A 25,330-nucleotide genomic window follows, 5' to 3' on the forward strand; every position below is an offset into this window, starting at 1 on the left:
GGTGGACTACTACAGAATGGCTATGTGACCCTGAGCAAGTCTTCTACTTCTCAGTGCTCTGGGCAGTTCTCTATAACCATACATTGGTAGGGGGAGTTTGCTCACCTGAAAGTCCCCAATACCATTAAAATCACAGGTGCAGTCACTGAAATCACAGCTCCACCTTCTATCCCTTGTACGTTCTAAGATGATGTAGTCACAATTAGTTTTCTCAGTTTTTTTGGTCACTTCAATACTACTCACCAGTTTTTCCTTGTGAGGGTTAGGGGCTATAACTGTGATTTCATTTGTATAGGGAACTCTCTGGTGAGGTAATTATCCCTATTAATACAAGCCAGCACGTTCTCTGCAACTTAAAGAGTGGCTTAGAGCACAGATATCAAATGTGTGGCCCCCTGTAGCCAGAACTAGATAAAAATGTAATTGGGAAATATTTAATACAGTAAATAAAAATATAATAAAAATAGAAAGCATTACATTTTAAAATTACGTCAACATGCAACACAGGAATCCTTAGAATAGATTAGTAACCCCCTATTCCTATTTGAGTTTGCTATTACTGACTTCCAACCGTGACAGATTAAATGATATGCCCATGGTCACATAGCCAGTATATGTCAGAGATGGGACATAAACCCAATTTCCAAGATTAGCTCTCTATTCATTATACTATATTTCTATTGGCAAGAATTAAATCCTAACCTCCAGTTTCCCTGCCAGTTCACTCTACCATCTGAAAGATGAAAATGTCAGCAAGGCAATAATTCATCAGATGTGTCTATTTTAAGCAGAATGAGACTTCTAGAAGATATTATGATGCTTAACACCCACCATCATTAGTATGTCTCTGTGTGAGTAAAACTGTAGATCTTTATAGCAAGAAGGCATCTCTAGAGCTCATGGTTCAGTCTCCTTATTTCATAAGTGCAGAAACTGACATCCAGAGGAGCTGAATCACTCACCCAGGATCATGCGCACTACTGTAAGTAGCTGAGCTGGAACTACAATCCAGAAGTCTTGACATTCAGTGTGTTTCTCTACTCTACCATATGGTTTCCAGGAAAATTTGGGGTCCAGGAATATTGTAAACTCTTGCTCTTGTTGTCCATTTGAAAAAAGGTCTTAAAAACAAGTTCCCAACTCATAAATCCAGTCAGAAAAAAATTTATAAAGGTTAATCAGGGCACATTCTCCATGAGCAGGAGTTTGAGATCTCCTGACATCTGGGTTGGAAACTACAGAGCTTGAGAGAAGTGCAAAGTTGAACATAACACTAGGGACCCAATCACAAAGCATTTACTCCTAATGCCTTCAACTTCACTCCTAGCCTCCAGTACTCAAAGAAAGAAAAAGTAAAGCATCATCACAGAATACTAAAATGTGAGTTTTCAATAAAATTTTACTTTTCCTAGAGTCCCAGTTGGAAAAGACCTCAGGAGCCATCTAATCATCTCATCTTATCTGTATCTGAACAAGAAATGTCCTCTATAACATCCTTGAAAGGTGGTAACCCAGACATTAAAGCCCTCTAGTTGCGGAGGAAGGGAAGGGAAGAAATTCACTACTTCCTAAGACAATCCATTCTATTTTTGGAGAGCACTAATTGTTAGGAAAATTCAATTCAATTTAATAAATATGAAGTGACTACCATATAGAAGCTAGATGGCACAGTGGATATTGCATTGAGCTTGAGATCAGGAAGACTCAACTTCACGAGATCAAATCTAGACTTCACACACACCTTATTCAGTGACTTAACTTTGTTGATCTCAGTTCCTCATCCGTAAAAGGAGTTGGAGAAGGAAATGGCAAACCACTCCAGTATCTCTGCCAAGAAAACTCCAAATGGAGTCAGAGAAAAGTCAGACACAACTGAAATGATTAGTCCCTTGTCCTCAAGAACTCACATTCTACTGTGGGAAAATAATATATACACACAAATAAATACTGGATTGACAGTGGAGTGGGATCAGGAAAATTATTTAACAAAAATGTTTTATACTTTAACAGAGAATCTAAAAATCCTATTATTTAAAGCTCGCTGGAAAAAAAAAATATTCACCTTTTAAGCAGATAAAGACTAAAGGTCAAAGAAACATTACAAAGTAAATTCAGGCTATGCAGTAGTTCAGATGAAAGTAAAGAAAGTTACAAATAACTGCAAGAATCTTAGTGCTAGCAAACAGTAACCTAAACACCAACCAACTAGTGGAGTAAGGCAGTCATAAGAGAGCTTGCACTCAGAGATTTGAACCAAAAATTCATTGAAAAATTAGTTTGAACTTGAACTTATAACAAAATATGGACAAACTATTATAATGAACAATTTCACACAAAATTACACAAGAATTGAAATATAAACTGACTCAACTCCCTGGTATAGAATAACCTATTAATAAAAAAAAGTTAATAACCCACTTGAGTTTTGTTACATGTTTAGCAGTACTTAGTTATAAAGAGACAGAAAATCATTTCAGCAGATTAGCCTATGAACAAAATGCTTAATTTTCTAATCTCAGAATTTCTAGTACAATATGACCAATATCACTAGGGAACCCCCTATATGAGGGGCTCAACCTGGAATCCATGCTCACAAGAAATTCTTGGATACGTTTCAGGGGTTCATGAACTTAGATGGGAAAAAAATTACATCTTTATTTCAATATTGCTGGTTTCCTCTGTAATACCATTTATTTAATTTTACATACTTAAAAAATATTTCAAGGAGTACAATGTATCTATATATATAGATATAGATAGATTTCATCAGATGGCCAACAGGGTCCATGAAACAAAAAAGGTTAAAAAACTCCACTATGCAGCATCCCCACTCAAAAGTTCTACTTTATTTGGCATTATGTTGACATTTTTTCCTTACTGTTAAAAAGCCAAATTTTGACTAAACACAAATAAATCTTGTCAGAGAACAAAGTTAAAGACAGACTGCAAAAGCTTCCATCTAGTACAGTCATGTATGATACTTACCAGCTTTGTCTTGCTGAGGTGTAGTGGAGGGTGTTCTGTTACATTTAAGCTTATTCGGTACTCCACTAACAAAATCTGAAATGCAAGACACAGAAGCAATCATGTCTTGCTCTGTTAATACACATTTAATATTTATGATGTGCTAAAAAAAAATTGTACCAGCAGATACATTTTCATTAGGTCATTATAAGAAAAATAGTCACAGGTGGAATTGATGCCCAGTAATAATGAAATACAAAGAAATTTTGCACCTTTCAAAAGATAATTTTAATTAAGTAGTTCGCATCTCTCGAGAGGATATTTCAATTCAAATACAGTCAACACTATACTTCTAAATGTTTCTCAGCAGAAAAAAAATTGGAAGGTATTCTTACCTCTGGGAAAATGCTAATTAAAAAGCAAAAGGTTTTAATGAGTAAATGAAATTGGTGACTAAGTTGTGAATTTTCTGAAAAGTAATTTTGGAGTTTGAAAGTGAAACAATGTATTATACGGGCCTTATGTCGAATATCACTAATTCACATTTATGTAGCATTTTAAAGTTTTCAAATGTTTACCTCACAACCCGATGTGAGTTAAGTAACATATTTTAAAATTTCTTTAAAATAATTAGTACATATTGATGATGAAAAGTAATTGTAAATTTTTCTGAATTCATTTCCAAATAATTCACCCCTTAAACAATTGTACAATGCTAAAGAAACAGCCATTCTGATGATGCGGGACAAATTCCACTCTAACAAGCACGAGTAAAAAGAATCCTCATTCTGCTTAAACCAGAGTAGAGACAAGCTGATGTAACAGGCACCCATAAAGCCTTTAGGACTACAAAATGGAATCATTCCAGAGTATTGCAGCATTTCTTACCAATAAGCTAGCCTAACGACATGAAATATCTTATTGCTAAAAGATTGCAGAACATGGTAAAAAAAAACAAAAGTCAACTCCAAGGAAGATGTAGAACAATATTTTTACCAAACACAACTTATCTAAAACGAAACAGACAAGACTATAGTAACCAAACACAAGGCTCTCCTCCCAACCATTTCTACCATTAAGTAATTTTCTGCTACCATCATGCAAGAAATATGAGGGGAAGGGGGTGTTTATTATTCATAACCCCTATTTGAGTTCAGTCTTAATACTTTACTTCAGTGGCTTTAAAGAGCACAGTTTCACAATCTGGGCTTCGGGGGGAAACCTGGTAGCTTCAAGAAACTGTTCAGTATAATGTCCTTCTTCAATATACACATATACAAACTGATGGTTTAAAGCACAAAGACTATTTTAACAGTGTATAGACAGCTCAAATATAAATTGCATACAAGCAGGTGGCAATGTAAAATAAAGCTATTTACATTGAGAAGACCCAGATTCAAGTCTGGGTATGCTACTTTTGCTATCTTTGTGACCTTGGGTCTCAGTTTCCTTGCATATTAAAAAGGGGGGCAAACCAAATTATCTCTATATTTCTCCAAGATGTCTTCCAGCTCTAAAAGTCCTATATTCACAGTGTCAAATTTAATACAATAATCAAACCTATACTCTAGGTCAAATTGAACACAATAATCAAACCTACACACTAAAGCCATTTTCATACTTCTAAAACCTCCATCCCTAGGTTAAGCAGTTTCACCATTTCTTCTTGACAAGCATTATCTGCCAGGCACACAGTTCCAGGCACTGCTGTCTTTCCAGTACCAATACTGACATGCTAATAATAGATAACCAAGGCAGCATTTATATCTTATTATCAATACTATCTAGAGAGAAACAATACAATCCACTTAACCACCGAAAGAGCAAGATTTGTGTCATACTTTTTGCCAAGATTAACTCGCTGATTCAGGGTTTTATTTAAAATATGAATATTATGTAGCTAATAAGTAGAGCAGGGACACATACTAGATAACCTAAACGTTAGATAACCTAAATGTTACTACAGAGATTCGGTTCTGGGATGTTTGAAGTTAACCAGTTAGCTAGGAATAGGAGGAAGAATGTCAGTCTCTTGAAAACAATATTTCAAAGCTTCTGATCTAATTAACAAGATAACTAAAAATACTCAACTGGAACAAAATATAAAAGGGCAGCCTCTGCTGAAACAACATCTTAGAGAGGTGGCACTGTTAGGCTAGGTGAACTATATGAAGGGAAATTTGGTCTTGATGACAGTTGATACAAACTACCCTGCCCTTCGAAGGGCCTTCACCCCAACATAATATGTGTGAACAGACCTGGCATGAAACTTAGAATGTAGAGGATTTAAGCTTCTTCCTCAAACCTTCAGGAGGAAACTGAAGGGAAGATCTATGAAAGTGACTGTTCAAGCTAGAATGATGAACATTCAGGATGTACTGGGATAGAAACTAACAGGAAAGAAAGTTTGAACTGGCACGATGACTGCGTGTAAATATGTAAGTATTTGACATAGAGCACAGATGGGGCACAAAAAACTAAAAAGACCTGGCACTCTTCCTCTTTCCTCCCAGTAACCCAAGCAGGATGTATCTGTCACTCCGCCTTTTCTCAGCCCCAGGAGCAACTTTGAAGAAAAAAAAAAAAACCCAGACACAAAAGATAATTTAAAAAACTACGCAATAGGACCACAGACCATTGCAGTGAAGCTGATGACAGGAGAAAATAAATTTACATAGAAACATATAATTCATACGTAAAAGCAATCTTAAGAGTCTGGTCCTGAAAACAATGGAGAGTTCCTCTTGTTCTACCTAGCGAAAGGTATAAGGGAATCCCATGGAAAGGAGGCAGACACAAAATGATCCAGTCCACTTGATGACACTACTTTCCTTTCTGTGTACCCCAAGGCTTATATCTGTAGCTTATCTGCTCTTTCTGTACAGCGGTCAAAAAACATTTATTAAGTGTCAGGCACCAATCGCATAAATTATCTAGCTTTTAGGCTTGACCTCTAGCTCTGGCCTTTTGATGTACATCATCCTTCTGCTATCTTTAAAAATACAAAGAAGCTGCTTTGGAATGACATGCATCTGTGTGGCTAGAATTTCTCTGGAGGTCTACATCTGCTTTATTTTGGTCTTGTCTGAGTTTAATCTACAAAAATATAATCTACCGAATGCAAAAAAACAAAAGATTTTGTCAACATCCCCCTAAATCCTAAAAAACTGTTTGCCTGTAAAGGAAATTGAACTACATGATTTTTAGGGTCCCTTCTAACTTTAAGTTATGTGAGTCCTAAAATATATTTGACTTTATTAAAAATTGTATTACAATGGCCTGCAGTCCTATTGACTCTTTGCACCTTTTTCATCTATTCCTTCCTTTTTACAATGCTACCAATTTAGGCCAGGCCTTGACTATTCACACCTGGATTATTGCAAAAACCTTCCTCAATTCCCTTCCAGTCTTTCTGGCCTAAAAATAATGCTGTGTACTGTTAAAGACTCATCCAAAATATCATTTCCAGGACATCAATACTCTGACCAAATCTTCCACTTGGTGGCCACTGCTTACATGATAAAACTTAATCGCCTGAGTTAGCGTTCAACGATTCTCCGTGACCGTCCTCAGTCTTCTTTTCTGATTTCTTCCCTTTCTCCATTTAAGTCTTCATTTAAACAAAGTTAGTCTACTTACTGTCTCCCACATGTACCACGCCCTTCCACACCTGAATTTCCTCATCCAGGCCAAATATTATGCATTTTTGATTATCCAAATAAAATTCCAATTCGCCCTCCCTAACAACTCATTCTTCTTCAAGCCGAGGGCATTTTAACAATCTTACATTTACTAATATTGCTATTTTTAACTCTTTGCAAGAGGAACTCTATAGACCTACATTCTGACTCTTTGTCATTAGCAAACACTACAACTTGGGCAGGTCACTTAACCTACATGAAGCATAGTCTCCCCATTAGTAAAATAAAGAGTCTGGAAGAGGCTCCCCCTCTTACCTAAAAAATTCTGTAATTCTAGGAGTCTATGTTTTATCTCTTCAACTAGACTGTATACACCAAGAGAGGTAATAATATGGTATGCGTCTTTATATCTCCCACAGCCCTTAACATAAAGAAGGTAGTAAAAAAAATTTCTGTTGAGTAGTTACCTTAAATAATAAAAGCTTATAAACCTCCATGCTTAGGTCAAATAGTAATAATACTCACCACCTACACCCTGTCTTCTCTTTTCCTTATGTTCAATAGAAGACTCATATTCACCTTCTTCACAGTCGTCTAGTGATGGAGTAGAATTGGGGCCATCAATACCCAACATGACTGATATCTTTGCCATGATAAACTCTGGCACACGCCCTAAAGGATAACATTGACCATGTTGTTTTTATTGTGTTGTTTTAAAAATAAAGGTATTCTACACTAAACTTCTGTCAGAGAACAGGTTCCTAAATCATATACTTGAGCTTGAAGGAACCTTCAGAAGTCATTTGGTTCACCCCCTTCATTTTACGGATGATAAAACTGAAATCCCGAGGGTTAAATGACTGTCAAGATCACATATGGAGCAAGCAAAAGAGCTGGAGGTCTCTGTGAGCCCAAGGCCTCTAACTTAGTCCAGCACTCTTTCACTGTTTCTGCCTCAGAGTTTTAATGGTTAGTTGGGAGAAGCTGGCAAGACATAAACATTCTGCCCTGAAGACATTTCACCTTTTCTTACCAATATCAGCTGCATGATCAATCAGGGTCTTTACCACCGCAATCTCCAGTCGAATTTCTTCCCTTGCATTCTTCGACACTTTCTCATTCCATGAATGTAAAAGGTTTGGAGCAAGCATTGCTGCAAGATTATAACTATCCATCTTATTCTCACTGACTCTTTAAAAAAAAAAAAAAGTAGGTACCATTAAACGTAGTCAAAATTTGAACTAAGAAACAATTTCAAGAAGCTAACAGGCATATTTGTAGGGACTCTTACTTAATATTGGCTATGTATAAGGCAAATACTAAACCTTATCAGGAATTTAACCAAGAAATAGGAAATAAAAAAGCTTCTAACAGTCAAATTAATTTATAAAATCCATGCATCCAAAACTAATATTTTATTCACAGCCAAGCTTCTCAAAATCCTCAATCAGTACTAACTTATTTAAAACGTAATAGTAAGACAGTTGGTTATTGCATTTGGTTTCAAAGTTCATAACTGATTAGAAGTAGCCAAACAGAAAGGGTGAGAGGAGTGGTTACAGGCAGGCACAAAAACTGTAGTGAGAAATGACAGGTGATAGCAAGGAAAGAAATAGAAAAATTATAAAAAAACAGAAATATGAAATCAAATGGCATCACAGGTCAGACCTTTTAGGGTAAACTGCCTTGCAGAAACAGGCCCCTGGAGATCACTGTATTACGGTATACAAATAATGACATTCAAAATGATAAAGAAAAAACGAAATTGTATTCAATATACTCCATTTGAGAAGATAAGGAAATATGTAAATAAATTTTAAGAAATATTTCCATCCCAAATAGCTGAAAACAAAATAAATGTACTGTTGCTTAAAATTATAACTGGCTAGCCAAAAGTTCCCCATAGCTAAAATTTTTTGTACTTGATCTTTACTTACCTGAGAGAAACATTCCGGAGAAAGTTAAAGAAGTACCGTAATACATATACTATATTGTCAGTCATAAGACAAGAGAGCAACATTGTAGCAGTATCCCTCTCCTCTGTTTCCAACTGTTGAGCTTTGATAAAAGCTTCATGCAAATCAACTGGAAAGATGGGTTCTGGCAACTCCCTAAAAAATTTCTTAATAAGATCTGTGATATCCTGTGGATCTGCAGAAGACAGACAGCTTTCACCATGATTCAGTTTCCTCTGAAATAAATTTCAAGTCATCAGTATTCTTTGATTTAAGATCTCCATTTTGATCAAAATCTCTGCTTACATCTCAAGATAAAGAGTTTTTCTTAGTAAACTTTAATTCTTTTATTTATTTGCTTCTGGTGTCATGTATTACAAAACACACAAGAAGCTCTAGCAAACAATCAAAAATACTTAATTTCTTTAACTACTGGATTCATGTAAGCTATAAATGCTTTCCACAAAGGGAATAATAGCTGGTCAGCTGTAACTCTACCATTCATTAATACCGAAAAGATGAGAGGACATAATGCTGAGCTTGGGAGTCATTAGACCTGGGTTCAAACCCTCCCCCCAATAACTACCTATGTGCAAGGTGCTCACAGACATCTCCACAGTAATTATTTAAAGTCATATGGGATGTGATGTTAGAGGGAGTCCACATGCTAGAAAATAATAGACCCTTTGCACATTCATGTCATATCTGAGGACTGTAACAACAAAAACCTAATTAGACAACTGTGGAAAGAAAAAATAGTCAAGGAATATGCCTACCTTCAGTGCTTTTATATGGGTAGCTGATCCAGAAACCCTAAAAAGACCCCTAACATGAAGATGTTGTTCCAAAGATGTGCAAGCATCAACGAGAAAACTGAAAAAGGCAGGTCTCATTAATGTATTTAATCTTACAAAAACCATACTAAGTGAATATACTTGTCAAGGTACATCAATAGGCTGTGAAGATCCTTGACATGACTTCTGAATTATAAATCATTTCCCATTTCTATAATCTACTCATTGTTCTTGTGCTAATTTTAGTATGACCGTTGCTCTCATTCCATGACTTTCACAGCCTACTATATACCCAAGAGCCATACTATCTAAGTGTGTATACACACACACACACACACATATATATATAACCTCTATACACACAGACATGTATACCCCAACAAATCTTTCTGTAATTACCATCCCATAAAATGCAACAACCTTTTTTAATTCAATTTAATTCAACATTCATTAAGTTTCCATATATGCAAGGCATCCTTAATACTACAGATAAAAAGGAAAAAAAATTCCTCCATTTCAACATATACAGCATATACACAGATGAGTATATATAAAGTAGTGTTAAGAGACAAATGATAACTAGGGTAGAGGAAAAATAGGTCAGGAAAAGTCTTATATAATAGTGAAGAAGCTAGGGCTTATAAGAGGCAAAGGTAAAGAAGGAATGTATTATACACCTGAGAGATAGTTAATGCAAAAGAATGGAGGCAGGAGACTGAGTGTATGTATCGTCAAAAGGACTAATAGCCAACAGACTGGTAAGGTAGATGGGAGGCAGATCATGAAAAGTTTTAAATGGATTTTGTATTTTATCCCAGAGGCCATAGGAAGCTCCTGAAGCTTCTTAAGTCAGACCCCTGTTTTAGGAACATCAATTGGCAGCAGCTTAGATTATGGATATAAAACAGCGAGACTTGAATCAACAAGACCTGGCAACTAACTGGACTAAAGGGATGTGGGAGGAGGGAATTTCAAAGAGAAGATAGTGGAGAATTGACTCTGAGGCTCTAAAACTAGAAAATGAGAAGAATGGTTGTGCATTCAATCAAAACAGGAAAAGTGTGAAAATGGGATAGATGTGAGGAAATACAAGTTCCATTTTTGAAAAATCAGTTTATTTTTATTTATAGGTTCTATTCATATCTCATTTAATTTACTTCTTTATTTGCTTGTCTGTGGGACCTTTATTTCTCTGCCAACATCATTTGTCCAACTCTTCGGAAGACAGAGATGATTTTTTAAAAAAATAATTCAATATGTAGAACAAAATAATGCAGACAGAACGATGCTCAATAGAAGTCTGTAGGTAATACATGTAGTATCAATGTTAAAGGGGACAGCTAGATGGCCCAGTGGATAGAGTGAGTGCTGGGCCTGGAGTCAGGAAGACTCATCTTCCTGAGGTCAAATCTGGCCTCAGACATTTCCTAGCTATGTAACCCTGAGCAAGTCACTTAACTCTGCTTGCCTCAGTTTCCGTATCTGTAAAATAAGGGGGTGAATGAAATGGCAAAACACTCCAGTATCTTTGCCAAGAAAACCCCAAAAGAGGTTATAAAGAATGAAAACAACTAAATGCCAAATAAACGTTATCTCTACAGATTACACAGCTCTCCTAGGTAAAGGACTCGGAGGATCTAAGCAGGTTCATTAACATGAGTTTTGTCGTCATTTCCCCAATACGTGAGTGTTTAGAAATCCTTTTACTAGAATGTGAAATGTGCGCATAACAAATCTGAATAACACTGTGTGATCACTATTTACAAAAGCTTGGGCATCTCAATAACATATAATTACTCTTCTCCCACAATTCTTCCCAAATATACTCATTCATTCATCCAATAAACGTTTACTGAAAGTCTGTTATTTGTCAGGCACTGTGCTAAGGGTATCATTACATTACAGGGATTTTCATTCAAATACAGATTTCAGAGTGGAATTATAAAGTCCATGAATTAAAGACCCAAGTGTGAAATATCTACTAATTTCTGAACCTTGCAATTCACCACTTAATTCTAGGCTAATTTCACACCTTTCTTACCTTGGAATGTTTCCATATTCTGGTACAAATGTCTGGGGTAGTACAGAAAAAGGTGCTCGAAAAATTTTCCCCTAAAATGTAAAAGTCATTTATTATAAGCATCAAGATAAAAATTTACAGGTATAAGCACAGAATGTGAAGACAAATTGTGATTTCAGGGAAAGAGCAAAAAAACAATTAAACTAGTTACTAATATTCTGAGATATAATTAGTCATAGTAGCTAAAAGGCAACAGACTTTGGTAACAGTGAGTCTTAAGAACAGAACTAGTCTCAAATACTAAAATAAATACCTTATGCCAATAATATCTATTAATTATGCTAATGAAAGAGTTACAGAACATTTGGATCAAATACTAACACACATTAAAGTATCATTATTGTATTATTTTTTAAAGAGGACTTCAAATAGGTTTAATGCTTCTCAATTTGCATCTATTAAAATGGATATTTTTTTCTGAAATCACCTTCCACAGCTCTGCAAATACTAACTCTGCATCAAATTATCTGTGTACTTCCTTGACCAATAATAGGGTAAGATGGATTAATTTTTTTGGCTGATGAATGTTACAAATTTTCTAACAAAATGTTCCAAGAGACTAGGACTAAGAAATACTGAAAGTAAACATTAAAACATTAAAAAATCCAATTCAACCTCTTCTTGTACAGTTGCTATTTCTATAATAAAATTATCTTCTTTCTTACTATTTTTCTTAACTATTTCTTAACTATTCTTAACTATTAAATATTTCTTAACTAATTCTTAACAATTTTTCCGAAGACTATTTATCACAAGAATAACTTGTGAAAGGCACCAAGATTCAGTAGTCCTGGGTATCAAGTCATGTCTCTATTTATTAGTTATGTGGCCTCTAATAAGCCATTTCAGCCCTTTCGTTACCTCACCTGTAAAATGAGGATAATTCCACATAACTCAGAGGGAGTTTTATAAACTACATGTTGTAACAATGAGCTATTATTAATAATCTGAAATCAAATTCTGAGATCCTGGAAAAAATAACAGTGCAGATATATATACTGAAAGAATTAAGCATAAAAATTTTCTGTAAGCTCGTACGACACTTAGGAAAATGACTAACGCAGAAGACATCCCATTACTAGGACTGGAGATAAGCCATTTATAGTATTTTTTAAAAAATCAATCCATAAGCATTTATTAAGCTGTAACTATACACCAGGCACTAGGGATAAAAATACAAATAAAATAACCCCTACTCTCAAGGAACTTATGTGCTAATGAGGGAGAGAAGTACGTACAGAATATAAATAAATACAAAATAGCTAAATAAGCATTTTTGGGGGGAAGGATGGAAAATCAGGAAAGGTTGATAGTGATATTTTAGCTAAATCTTGAAGGAAAAGAGAGATGAAGCAGAGGTGAGGATGGAGTGAATTACAGGCATGTGGAGATGGCAACTGCAAAGGAAGATTCAGGACATACCTGAGTACATGGGGGACACAGAAAAGGCTAGTCGGTATGGGCTGGGGGTGGGGTTGTTTAATGAGTAACATACAATGAGGATGGAAAGACAGCTTGTGAAAGGCTTTAAAAGCTAAGTAGAGGAGTTTATTTTATCCTAGAGAGTTAACAGGGAACCAATGAAGTTTATTTTGTAGATCACATTTGGGCTAATGGAAAATCACTTTGGCAGCAATATGTAAGATAAGACAGAAATAGGAAATGGTTTGAGGCAGGAAGTACAATTAGGAGACAAATTCAGTAATCTAAATGTGATGAAGGCTTGAACTAAGGAGGGTCAGAAAGAAACAAGACAACTGCCAACTGATTAGATATACAGGGTGAGGGAAAATGAAGAGGATAATGGAAAGTTACTAGACTTGGGATATGAGAAGACTGGTGGTGCCTTGGGGGCAAAAATAGGGAAGTTTGGAGAGCAATATAATGAGATGTTTTGGACCTGTTAAGTTTGAGATATCTCTGAGACAGGTTTGTAATATCAAGAAACTGAGATAAATCTTGGATATCAAGTTTGAAATATCCCATAGGCAAACAGTGATGCAGGCCAGAAGCTCAGAGGAGAAACTGGGACTGGCTATACAGACCTACAAGTCATCTACATAGGTTTAGGATTAGGGATATGACTGGTGACTTCACTGGTGTAGATAACTCCCAAATGAGGGCACTTATTCTACCAATAGAGACTGGCAACTTTTCTGCAAATAGTAGTGTTTAAATGCCTAGAACAATGAATAGTTAAATGACTTGCCAGGAAATCACACAAAAAGTCAAAGGCAACATTTTAATCCCAGGCTTCAAGGACAGCTTTTTAACAATGGCTCTTAATCATCTTGAATGAAAGATAATAAAACCCTAGGAACTGATGAGGTCACTGAGAGAAATTCTTTCATGCAACAAACATCTATTAAACACTTTCTACGTTCTAGGCTCCAGAGAAAGATACAGTAACAAAGATGAAACAGTCCCTGCTCAGAGAAATTACTTTTCATGGAGGTGAGGAGAAGTAGAGGGAAAAGACATAGATACACGTAAGTAAATATATACAATACAATTGAGAAGAAGCACTAACTGGAGGATGGGAAACTAGAAAAGGGTAGGTTACACTTCAGCTAAACTTTGAAACAAACTAAGGGTTTCAAGAGGCAGAAGTGTGGGAAAAAGTATTTTAGGTATGAAGGATAGCTTCTGTAAAGTTATGGAAGCAAAGAAATGTCAAATAGGCTTACTTTAACTGCACGCTGCAAAAAACAGAGTAATATGTAATAAACCTGGAAAGGTTGGCTGTTACTTTTTGAAGGACTTCAAATGCCAAACAAGGCAGTTGTAGTATTTGACTCTAAACAAGATAGCAATCTTTTTGAAAAAAGGAACCACACAGTCATACCCATGCTTTAACAATCATTTGTTTTAAGTGGATGATGGATAAAACCTGGAGGGTAAAACCATGACCTACACAACAATTAGGAAGCTACTATAATAGTCCAGGGGAGAAGTTAACAGGTCAACTTGAACTAGGGTTATAGATTGAAGGATTAGAAAGATGTTTTGTAGGGGGAATCAACAAGTGACTGGGTATAGGGGTTGAGGGGAAATGAAGCGTTACAGCCGATTTCAAGTTCACAAACCAGAACGGTTAGGACAGAACTGCTCTCAAAAGAAACTTCAGAGAGAGGTGGGTGAGTACTATTTTGGAGATGTTGAACTTAAGATGCCTACGGGACACTCACCTGGAAATGTCTGAAAGGCAGATTATGATTCAGGGCTAGAATTGAAGAGAAAGATTAGGGCTAAGGTACAGATACGGGAGGTGCATAGCAATGATAGTTGAATGTGGCAAGGAGCCTAGTGCTCTTTACACTAAACAGATTAAATCAATGCCTTCAATAGAATATTTTAAAAAATGAGGGGAAGACGGAAAAATCAGTATACTGACAAATAAGTTGATTTTTAGAACACAAATATTAGTTTTTATATATTAGTCTATGTATTTGTATAAAGTGCAATTCACAAGTTTTTGTATTAGAAACTCTTAAGTGTGAACCAGTATAAAATGTTATTGCAAATAGAAGTACAACTTTAATATTGTTCTTAGCTATCTCACCTCACATTACATTCTGAAACAATTCCAGCGGCTACTTACTCTGATTTACACTTATCTCTTAAAGACATTCATACTTACTTTATATAATATAATATGACTGTTCATTCTCATATTTGAGTAATATTCTGCATGGCTGTTTGTCCAATACAATGTGTCCACTAGTCAGTTTCTACTCTACCGACAAGATCTTAAGTATTGTTCAGCACCTAAAACATAGTATATAGATGCTTGATACACGATTTTTTTAAATTATGAAATGAATTCCTTGATTTTATGAGTGGAAAAAAAATCAAGGGCTATGTCTTGCAAAGACCTTCTCCATCTGTCAATCATTTTAGTCTTCTTTATGCATTTGTAGAACATAATGCTATCTCAAAAATATTACATGGCTCACATCACATTTCTAAATCTTTTCCTTCAATTTCTTGAAATCTTTGAAATTACTATCTCATAGGTATAAAATCTTGGGTAGAGACTGAAACAACTGAAGAGACTATCATATTGGTAAATAATCAGTAGAAACAAAAAAGTGTCAATTTAACTACCTAGTTAAAAAATGTTTTATGACATAAAGCTGACAATAGCAAAAATTAGGTTTGGGCATAATCAGATTCAATTAACTATTATGCACTCAAAAACCAGCTGTAACAAATATACACAACAGGACCACATAAAAGAAGCTGTATTAATTAATCTAAGTACACACATACACACACACACACACACACACACACACACACACACACACACACACACACACACACACACACACACTAGTATTTAACCAGAACTCCTCTTCAGTACTTAACCATTTCCACTGAACCATTCAGAAAACACCATTCTTTTTAAATGAACCACCCTTCCTGATAGCCCACAAAAGCCTCAGAAAATAATCACAAATACTCACTTAACCTCTATGAACTTCAGATTGAAAAACAGGAATAATAATAACATGTAGTGTGTGTGTATACACACACGCACACATGTATATATACAGAGAAAGATACACACACACTTCAAGGGGTTGTTGTAAGGTTCAGATAAAATCAAGTACATGGAGTAATCTGAAACCTTAAGGTACTATAGAAACATTAGTTATAACCAACAGTAAATCTTGACATCTTCACCATATGGCTTATCATGTGTAAAATCGAGAAGCGGCATGGACTAGCAAACAGTCAGAAAAACCTAGGTTCAGAATCTATTTTGTAGAATAGTTGCGTGATTCTGGGCAAATTACTGAAGCTCTCTCTGGGCCTGTTTCCTCCTCTGTAAAACCGTGAGTTAGAGGAGATAGTTTCTAAGTTTCTTTCTAGTTTTAAACATGCAGCTAAATGGGTGTGTGAACAAAGAGCGAGGTCTGGAGTCAGAAGATCTGTGTGATCCCAGACAAGTCACTTGACCGCTTAACCACTTAAACCTCTCAGTTTCTTTCCCCTGGCACATAGGTAGCTCTAGAGATACGTTAGCTATCATCCTGTCCTCTTTTCTGGACAAAATTAATGCTCCACTTTCACCAGTTTGGTTCACAGTGACTCTTACTAGCCTTCGGATGTCCTCCCTCAGCCCTCTTCCCCCTGGTCTTACCCTAAAAGTTATCGCCCGAGACTCCTGCCGGCCGCGAGCGCTCTGGATCTTTAAGCCATAGGCGGCCTCGAGATGCTGCAGCAGGGTCAGCCTCACCAGCCTCCGGTGCCTCATTTCTGCGGGTGTCTCGCACCTCTCCGCCACTCCCCTCCTCCTCGTCCTGATCCCTTTCCACCCATTGACCTTCTCTAGCCACCACCTCTTCCACTTGCTACAAACCCTCGGTGTCACCACCTTCGCTTCAACTCCCTCTCGTCCACTTCCACGAGCCCCGCTGGGGCTCGGGCCTGCTCCTGCCACTTCCGTGTCTCCTACCCTCAATTCCAAGCCCTCAGGTCTGTTTGTCCACACCCCGCTCCTTCCCCCGCCACTGACCCTTCTCTAAGTCACTCCCCACGGACCCTTCCACGCTCCTCTCCGGTCACTCCCCACCGACTCGTCCACGCTCCTTCCCGGTCACTCGTCCACGCTCCTCCCCAGTCACTCCCCACCAACTTGTCCACGCTCCTCTCCAGTCACTCCCCACCGACTCGTCCACGCTCCTTCCCGGTCACTCGTCCACGCTCCTCCCCAGTCACTCCCCACCAACTTGTCCACGCTCCTCTCCAGTCACTCCCCACCGACTCGTCCACGCTCCTTCCCGGTCACTCGTCCACGCTCCTCCCCAGTCACTCCCCACCAACTTGTCCACGCTCCTCTCCAGTCACTCCCCACCGACTCGTCCACGCTCCTTCCCGGTCACTCGTCCACGCTCCTCCCCAGTCACTCCCCACCAACTTGTCCACGCTCCTCTCCGGTCACTCCCCACCGACTCGTCCACGCTCCTTCCCGGTCACTCGTCCACGCTCCTCCCCAGTCACTCCCCACCAACTTGTCCACGCTCCTCTCCAGTCACTCCCCACCGACTTGTCCACGCTCCTCTCCAGTCACTCCCCACCGACTTGTCCACGCTCCTCTCCAGTCACTCCCCACAGACTCGTCCACGCTCCTCCCGGTCACTGCCCACCAACCAGTCCCAGGCCTTCACCCCAGAAGACCTTTCCCCTAGACTCCCAGTCTCTATTTCCGGTCCCTCGGGTCTGCGGCTCTTGCGGCCCCCCGCTCGTCGCCGGTCAGGCCCTAGGCTAACGTCGCCCCAGACGCCGGAGGCCCGGCGGGCCCTGGGCCCTGGCTCCGCCGCGGACTCCTCGAGCTCCCCTCCGGACCGGTCTCGCACGCTCAGGCACCGCCCTCCGTCAGCCGGGCTGTTACCCCATCCCGGGCTGCCCACTCCGGCAGACCGGTCGCCCCCACAATCCAAATCCCAAAGCCGCGGTCTCCCGCCTCCCACTCCGCCTCCGCCGCCTAGCCAAGCACTCAGCTCCCGCTCCGCCTCCGCACCCCAGCCGAGAACTCAGCTTCGGGCCGAACGCAGCGGCTCAAACGGCAGCGCCAACGTTCGACCCGCTCTCTGATTGGGCCGCGCCATTCACAATCAGAACCCCTCCGCGGGGGCCTAACAATAGCCTGATTCGGCGGTAACGCCGTCAGCAGAACCGAAAGGGGGGAGGGGTGGGGGGAGAAAGGTAGAGCCCGGTCCTACGGCTAGTCCGACAGGTACTGCGCGTGAGCTCCCTGTAAGGGCGGAGATCCCTGGTGGACCATGGTCAGGGCCGTGCAACTCAGACCATTAATTAAGGGCTAGGCGCAGGGCGGGGACTCCACCCACGTGCTCCCGTCCCGGGCAGGACGCCGAGGTTTGGACCGGGCTCCTGCAGCCTTGAGCGCTACACCGCCCTTAAGGCCCCTCCATGGTCGGGGGGGGGGGGGGGAGGCTGGAGGTGCCATGAGGGGGTGCCTGATCATGCGCGTGCCATGCAACCCCTTTGAGCCCCAGCTTCTCCCCTGTAAAGCGGGGTTCGGTGTGGTCTCCAAAGACAAGGGAAGGCTCCAAGCTTAGGCTTGTATTAGAAGGTGTGGGGAGACAGACTTGGGGGCCACTAGAGGCTTATCACAAATACCCAGAGGTGATCCGCAGGGATGCTGCTCCCCACAATCCTGCAGCCCCACGCAGCGTGCTGGTCCAAAGTCCCGCCTTGCAGCGCTCTCAGGACAGGTTGTCAGGCGTGTCCAACCCTTCGTGACCCCTCTCTGGGGGTTTTGGCAAAGATACTGGAGGGATTTGCCATTTCCTTCTTACTCATTTGACAGAGGTGGAAACTGAGGTCCATGAGGTTAAGTGACTTGCCCAGAGCTAGTAAGCAATCTAAAAGCCTCTAAAGCCCTTTTCAAAGGAGAGATTTTAATATCCCAAACGAAGCCTGGAAGGAAACATAAAGGCAGTGCCCATTAGACTTTTCTCCAGGGATCAGTCTTGTGCAAAGCACTTTGGGGAAGGAAAGGAGCTGGAAGAAATTGGGGATTTAAAAATTTGTGACCAGAGAGATACGACTTATCTTATCTCTGAGAGAGGTCTGCTCGAGTGGAGGCACCCAAAGAAACTGGGGATTATGTACTCAAACCTCTTAAACTAGCCTAAGAGCTACTTATCTTTTTGCAGCTCTACGGGAAGATATGCTGGCAGTATGGGAGGTCTCTGCTAAACACACCATTTCTCTAAGCACCACTAGGCAGAATTTACTTAGGCTCCTGTTAGCTTATGGAGGTAGCCCAACTCTAACTCTGCCTGCCCCAAGAGTTGGCGGTGTTGATTAATATCTGGTCTAATATTGTAGGAAAACCACCTGATTTGAAGTCTATGTGGGAGTTCAAAGTGCATCTCTGTTACTACTTGTATGGCCACGGACAAACACTTAACCTCTTTGGGCCTCAGATTCCATCTTTAAAATGAAACAGTAGAACCAGTTGATTCTATGAGCTTTTTAAGGTCTCTTCTAGCACTAATAGAGTTCGAATTCAGCTTGCCCACCTATACTCTGTAAAGGAGATATCATCAGTCTCCTAAGAGGAGGTAGGATGGAAGCCAAATGAGGTTGGGTGGTCCCTGGGGGAGATCAACTGGAGTTCTTAAAAGCAACAAAGGGTGGGAAGCAGCACTTTATTAATCATTATTGTTACTCATTGTTGTGATTTCTAAAACCACAGGTAAATTAAGGCATTTTCTCTGGCTGTCTCCCATCCTTGGAATGCTATCCTTCCTCCGCTTCACCTACTGACTTCTCGGACTTCTCAACTAAAATTCCATCTTTTTTTTCCTATTTTTAAAATATATTTATTTTTAGTTTACAACATTCAGTCCCACAAGCTTTTGAGTTTTAAATTTTCTCCCCCTCCATACGCTCCCCAAGATGGCATGCAATCTGATATAGGCTGTCCATATACATTCATATTAGACATATTTTCATTTTAGTTATATTGTAAAGAAGAATTATAACCAACGGAATGAACCATGAGAAAGAAGAAACAAAACAAAAGAGAGACAGCAAATAGTCTGCTTCCATCTGCATTCAAATGCCACAATTCTTTCTCTGGATGTGGATAATATTTTCCATCATGAGCCTTATGGAGTTGTCCTAGAACCTTGCCTTGCAAGAGCCAAGTCTATCAAAATTAGCCTTCACACAATGTAGCTATAACTGTATACAGTGTTATCCTCTTTCCACTCCCCTCATTCAGCTAATGTTCCATCTTTTATAAGGAGGTTTTCTCAACCTCAATTCTAGTACCTTCTTTCTGGTAATTATTTCTTATTTGTCCCATATATAGCTTCTTTGTATATATTTGTTTACATGTCTCCTTAGAAGATTCTTGAGGGTAGAAGCTGTCGTTTGCCTTTTTGCATCCCCAATGCTTAGCATAGTGCCTGACATATTATAGGTGCTTAGTAAATGTTGATTGATTGTAAATTGGGAAGTGAGGAAAAAGAGTTCTCTAAAGTAGGCATTCTTAAGCTGGAGTCTGAAGTTTTGTCTGTTTTTACTATTTTGAAATTTGTATTTCAAAATAATGGGTTTTATTTGCAATCCCTATGTATTTTATTTTATGCATTTAAAAACATTATTCTGAGAAGGGGTCCATAGGCTTCACTAGATTGCCACACACAAAAAGTTAAGAACCTCTGCTTTATAAAGAAAAAAACTTATGAGGAAGCATCCTGTCCCAGTTTCCTGATTATCTCAGTTGTAAAATCCCTGTTCATGACTTTTTTGAGGGGACCATTTTTCTAAATTGCAAAGGGAGAGAAAACAGTTTAGAATCAGTAAAAGTGCTTTGCAATTTCCCAAATAGAATCCAGTTTGATTTCTTCCTCCTATCCAATTCTGGGTTTAGGCAATTGTTTATGTCCAGTGTCTATCACAAAAAAAAAAAAAAAAGATGGATTAATTCCATGTGCCATCTCTCCAGTTAAGTATCATGATCTTGATCTGTGCAATATACATGCTTCATCCATGTCTGTGTGGACTGCTAAGACAATCTTTTAAGAAGCTATTGAGTATCTTGGTTCATTCATTCAACAAAGAATTTATCAAATACCTATGAACTGCCCCCACTACATTATATGAGTCCCTTCCCTCAGGCAACTTACAGGCTATTAGAGAGAAACATGGGTCTTTTCTCAGGCTTCATGCTTCTTGACCTCTCTGTAAACTTTGAGCCTGTGTTTACCTTCTTCTCCTTTTCTGGGATACTTTCTTCTGGTACTCCTCCTTCCTAATTGACCACCCCTTTTGCTCTTCTTTGCTGGAGCTTCATCCAAATCATACCCACTTACCACAGATGTGCCATAGCTATCTGTCCTGGGCCCTCTTCCTCTTCTTTTACTTGGTGATTTTGTTAGTTTCCATGGATACAATGATTATTTCTATGCTGGTGATTAAGAAAAATCTACTTTATCCCACATTAACCTCTCTTCTGACCTCCAGTCTTACATCTCCAGCTGCCTATTATTGGACATCTCAAACTGGACATCCCATAGATATCATAAACTCAGCATGTCCAAAACCGAACTCATTATCTTTACCTCCAAACTGAATCCTCTTCCTAACTTTCCTTGTGCTTTGTAGAGTGTCACTAGTCTTCCAGTCACTTAGGAAGAAGGATTGGTCCAAATCTGAGAGGAATTTGCCTGTATTACAACCCTGAGGGGAGCAGTTGTACCATCTGGCAGTTTCCTTTTTAAAATAATTATTATTGTTATCCAGGTGCTAGGTTCAGCTGTTTACATGCTGTCAAAAGAGTACAAGTGATGTCGCTGTTTTTCAATTTCAGTGCCCTGGGCCAAACTTGATTTTCCACACCTTGGTTATAACACTGCCTTGTGCTGTTTCACTTTGTTTTTTATTAACGTCTGATAAAGTAACAAATGGCATACTTATCAAATTTTCAGATGACAAAGTTAGAAAGAATAACTAACATATTGGAGGACAGGTTTGAGAAAGATCTCTTTAGTATAGAACTGTTGTGGTTTCATGATAATGTTGTGGTAGAACTATCTCAAAGAATTCAGTCAGACCATCTCTAATCCAAGCATAGACATTTCTTGAGATTGATGCTTCCTAGGAAGCCCAAGAGGGCCCAGCAACTTCAGAGAAAGCAAGATGGATTTTTATAGGGTAAAGATGCGATTACGTAACAAATTATGAATATTAAGAAGACAGGAGGAGTTTGTTAAGGATTAGGTTATAGGGGAGGAGTCCCAGCCACGGTCGAATTGTGTATGCAAATACCTACAATGCATACAGAAAAATCCATGGCAGGGTATGAATGTATGATAATGACATAATGGGCCTCTCTATGTCATAGGTTCACCGAAAGGATAGATTTTGCTGTTACCGAGCAGGTGCTTACTTAGAGAAAGTTCCTTCTGTTGTTTTGGGGTCCACATCCTGCATGGGCATCCTGGTGGTGCTGCTTTCTGATTGGCCAAGGATGGTCCTGTCTGAGACTAGATGGATGTGGTTGTGGTTGAGTGCATGAATACACCTGCTGTTTCTGTGGGAAGTATGAGGAATGGGTCTGGAACCAGTGACTGGCTAGAGACAGTGACTGGGATCTCATCTCAGGGACACTGCTGCTGTTCTGTGAGACATAGGAGTTCATGGACACACCTGTTCTAGTGAGCAGTGAGGCATATATAAAGAAGTTCGGATATTGAGTTAGGGATGGGGGAGTGGTGAAGTAGGGGTAATGGGACTGTAAGGAAGTTAGAATATTGGGGGTGGGGGCAGCTTTATTAGGATTCCATCCAAACTGACAACTTACTCCTCTACTCAGTTCTCTGGAAAAACAAATGAAACTTGTGAACCATCCTTCACTTAACAGCAATTTCTTCATGCCTTGTAGCTTCCTTTATAGCAAGAATGGAATCACCTCCCTGATGTCATGGTCCTCTTGGAGAATGAGGGACAAACAATGACAAATTTTGATCCCTGAAACTTTTTTTTTCCCTTAAGCACCTGACAACGCCCAATCACTCTGGCCCTCATTGACTAGAGAATGATAGGTCCCAGGCCACTCCCTACTTGGTCATTGTTTGGATCCTGATGGTCTCAGAGTGAACGTAGACAGCAGTGAGGAGTCAGACAAGAACAACAAAGTTTTCAGATCAGCGTTACAAACATTAATCTGTTGGTTCTCTAAATGTGTGATCTTGTCTAATGAGTCAATATATTGAAACAACTGACTTGCATTTATACTGACACTATTGCTTGCTATTGTTTCTCCTTGGTTCTTGAAGAGGATCATGACTCCAGGAAAATGATGCTACCACAGGCAAGTGAATTGGATATAGGGAGGGAGGGCTGTGCCAAGTCACCAGCCTCACTTTCTTCTCCAGAGCCATCTATAGATCAGGATGACTAGAGATGGCCCTAGATGCAGTAGAGACTTTGGCCTTTCTAAGCTAAGGTCTTTAACAGGTCTCAGTTTGACTGAGGCAATGCCTGTTCACTGATAAAGAAATGAGGCAGAGAATGGGCTCTTTACCTCATCAAAAAAAAAAAAAAAACCCAAACAAACCCCAGATCCCAGTCTGGAAGGGAAATGAACAAAATTGTTTGGTAATTCAAACATTCTTTCACCTTGTCATTTTTTAGGGCTAGGGTGAAAACTGATCTTTTCCAATCCTGTGGCTACTGTTGAGTTTTTCAAATTTGCCAACATACTGAATGGAACACTTTAACAGCATCATCTCTTAGAATTTTAAATAATTCAACTGAAATTCCATCACCCTTACTAGTATTCCTGTTAGCAATTCTTCTCCTTCTCCAAGATGTCTGGCTCTAGATCAGTAACCATACCATTATCACTGAGGTTAAAGATCTTTCTTGCATACTCCTTCTGTATATTCTTGCCACCTCTTTTTTTATCTCTTCTACTTCTCATAAGTCCCTACCATTTTTATTTTTTTACCATATCCATTTTTGCATGAAACATTCCCTTGATATATCTACTTTTCTTGAAGACATCTCTTGTCTTTTCCATTTTATTGTTTTCTTCTATTTCTTTGCATTGTTCATTTAAGAAAACCTTATCTGTCCTTGGTATTCTCTGGAATTCTGCATTCAGTTGGACATATCTTTCCTTTTCTCTTTTACCTTTCACTTTCCATCTTTCCTCAGCTATTTGTAAAGCCTTATTAGACAGATATTTTGCTTTCTTGCTTTTCTTTTTCTCTGGGATATTTTTGTCCCTGCCCCTGTACAATATTGTGATCCTCTGTCCATAGTTCTTTAGGCACTCTTTCTACCAGCTCTAATCCCTTAAATCTATTCATCACCTCTACTTCGTATTCTTAAAATATATTGCTTAGGTCATACCTATGGGGTCTGATGGTTTACCCTACTTTCTTCAATTTAAGTTTAAATTTTGCAACAAGAATCTCACGATCTAAGTCACAGTGAGCTCTAAGTCATGTTTTAATTGACTATAGAGTTTCTCCACCTTTAGCTGCAAAGTATATAATCAGTCGGATTTCAATATTGACCATCTGTGTTGTCCATGTGTAGAATCACCTTTTGGATTGTTGTAAAAAAGTGTTTGCTCTGACCAGTGAGTTATCTTGACAAAACTCTGTTAGTCTCCGTCCCACTTCATTTGTACTCCAAGACCAAACTTACCTGTTATTCCAGTTATCTTTTGATTTTGTGCTTAAGCATTCCAATCCCCTGTGATGTAGGTGACATCTTTTTTGGTTGTTGTTTTTAGAAGATGTTGTAGGTCTTCAGAGAACTGAGCAGTTTTGGCCTCTTTGGAATCAGTGGCTGGAACATAGACTTGTAGATCTGAAAACTACGTGATGCTTAACCCACTTGATCCCTTTCTCATGCTCCCATCACCATCATCACAGAAATGGAAGGGGGCCACATATTAGTCAGGACTATTTTGCATTTTTAGCTCTTTGGTGCCTGGGTCACCATGGCCAAAGAATTCATCACTTTATGGCCAAACTTCTGGTAATGTCTCCTCATACTTTGCTGTTCCTCATGGAGCAGACACAATCTGTTATCCAAATCATACTCAAAGTTTTTCCTGGTTGTTTGAATATGCCAATGCTTATGCTACCTGACATAGTCTTCAAGAACCCAGTGTTACCTCCATACCATGATGCAGCATCACACTATGATTTCTGTAGAGGAATGCGGAGACATAAAAAATAAGAAATATTATTTGCTTTAGATCTCACTATCTGTTAAGTCCAGTAGGTATTTAGGGAGACTACTTGAGATAGGTTGTGATCCCCAATCAGATACTGTACATGGTTCACGAGAGGACTGATATTGTCTGTGGGTAAATAGAACAGAAAGTAT

The 25,330-nt window shown here is 39.1% G+C and overlaps 1 protein-coding gene and 1 long non-coding RNA gene across 12 annotated transcripts in view; one reads left to right on the forward strand and one right to left on the reverse strand.

Moving 5' to 3' along the window:
- Positions 1–14,126, forward strand: part of LOC140514483 (uncharacterized) — a 31,899-nt gene extending 17,773 nt beyond the window's left edge. Inside the window, exon 5 of the long non-coding RNA XR_011970698.1 lies at positions 13,822–14,126. This is a non-coding gene — a long non-coding RNA (uncharacterized lncRNA). The remainder of the gene's footprint in view (positions 1–13,821) is intronic.
- LOC140514441 (TP53-binding protein 1-like) overlaps positions 1–25,330 on the reverse strand; it is a 130,822-nt gene that overhangs the window by 98,009 nt on the left and 7,483 nt on the right. For 8 of the 11 annotated variants that reach the window (XR_011970624.1, XR_011970625.1, XR_011970626.1 and 5 more), the window contains exons 2-8: positions 14,623–14,657; positions 11,396–11,466; positions 9,337–9,433; positions 8,543–8,796; positions 7,639–7,796; positions 7,131–7,277; positions 2,986–3,060 (exon numbers count right to left, since the gene is read on the reverse strand). Coding sequence is in view for 7 of the 11 variants with exons in the window: in XM_072624804.1 (XP_072480905.1) it covers positions 2,986–3,060; positions 7,131–7,277; positions 7,639–7,796; positions 8,543–8,796; positions 9,337–9,433; positions 11,396–11,466; positions 14,623–14,657 (837 nt within the window). In the remaining 4 variants the exon portion in view is untranslated. Of the gene's footprint in view, positions 1–2,985; positions 3,061–7,130; positions 7,278–7,638; positions 7,797–8,542; positions 8,797–9,336; positions 11,467–14,622; positions 14,658–16,583; positions 16,965–25,330 lie in introns of those variants that run through there. The other 3 variants (XM_072624803.1, XM_072624805.1, XM_072624806.1) reach the window with 3 other exon arrangements.

Source organism: Notamacropus eugenii, chromosome 7 (assembly GCF_028372415.1).
Source record: "Notamacropus eugenii isolate mMacEug1 chromosome 7, mMacEug1.pri_v2, whole genome shotgun sequence".
Taxonomy (NCBI): domain Eukaryota; kingdom Metazoa; phylum Chordata; class Mammalia; order Diprotodontia; family Macropodidae; genus Notamacropus; species Notamacropus eugenii.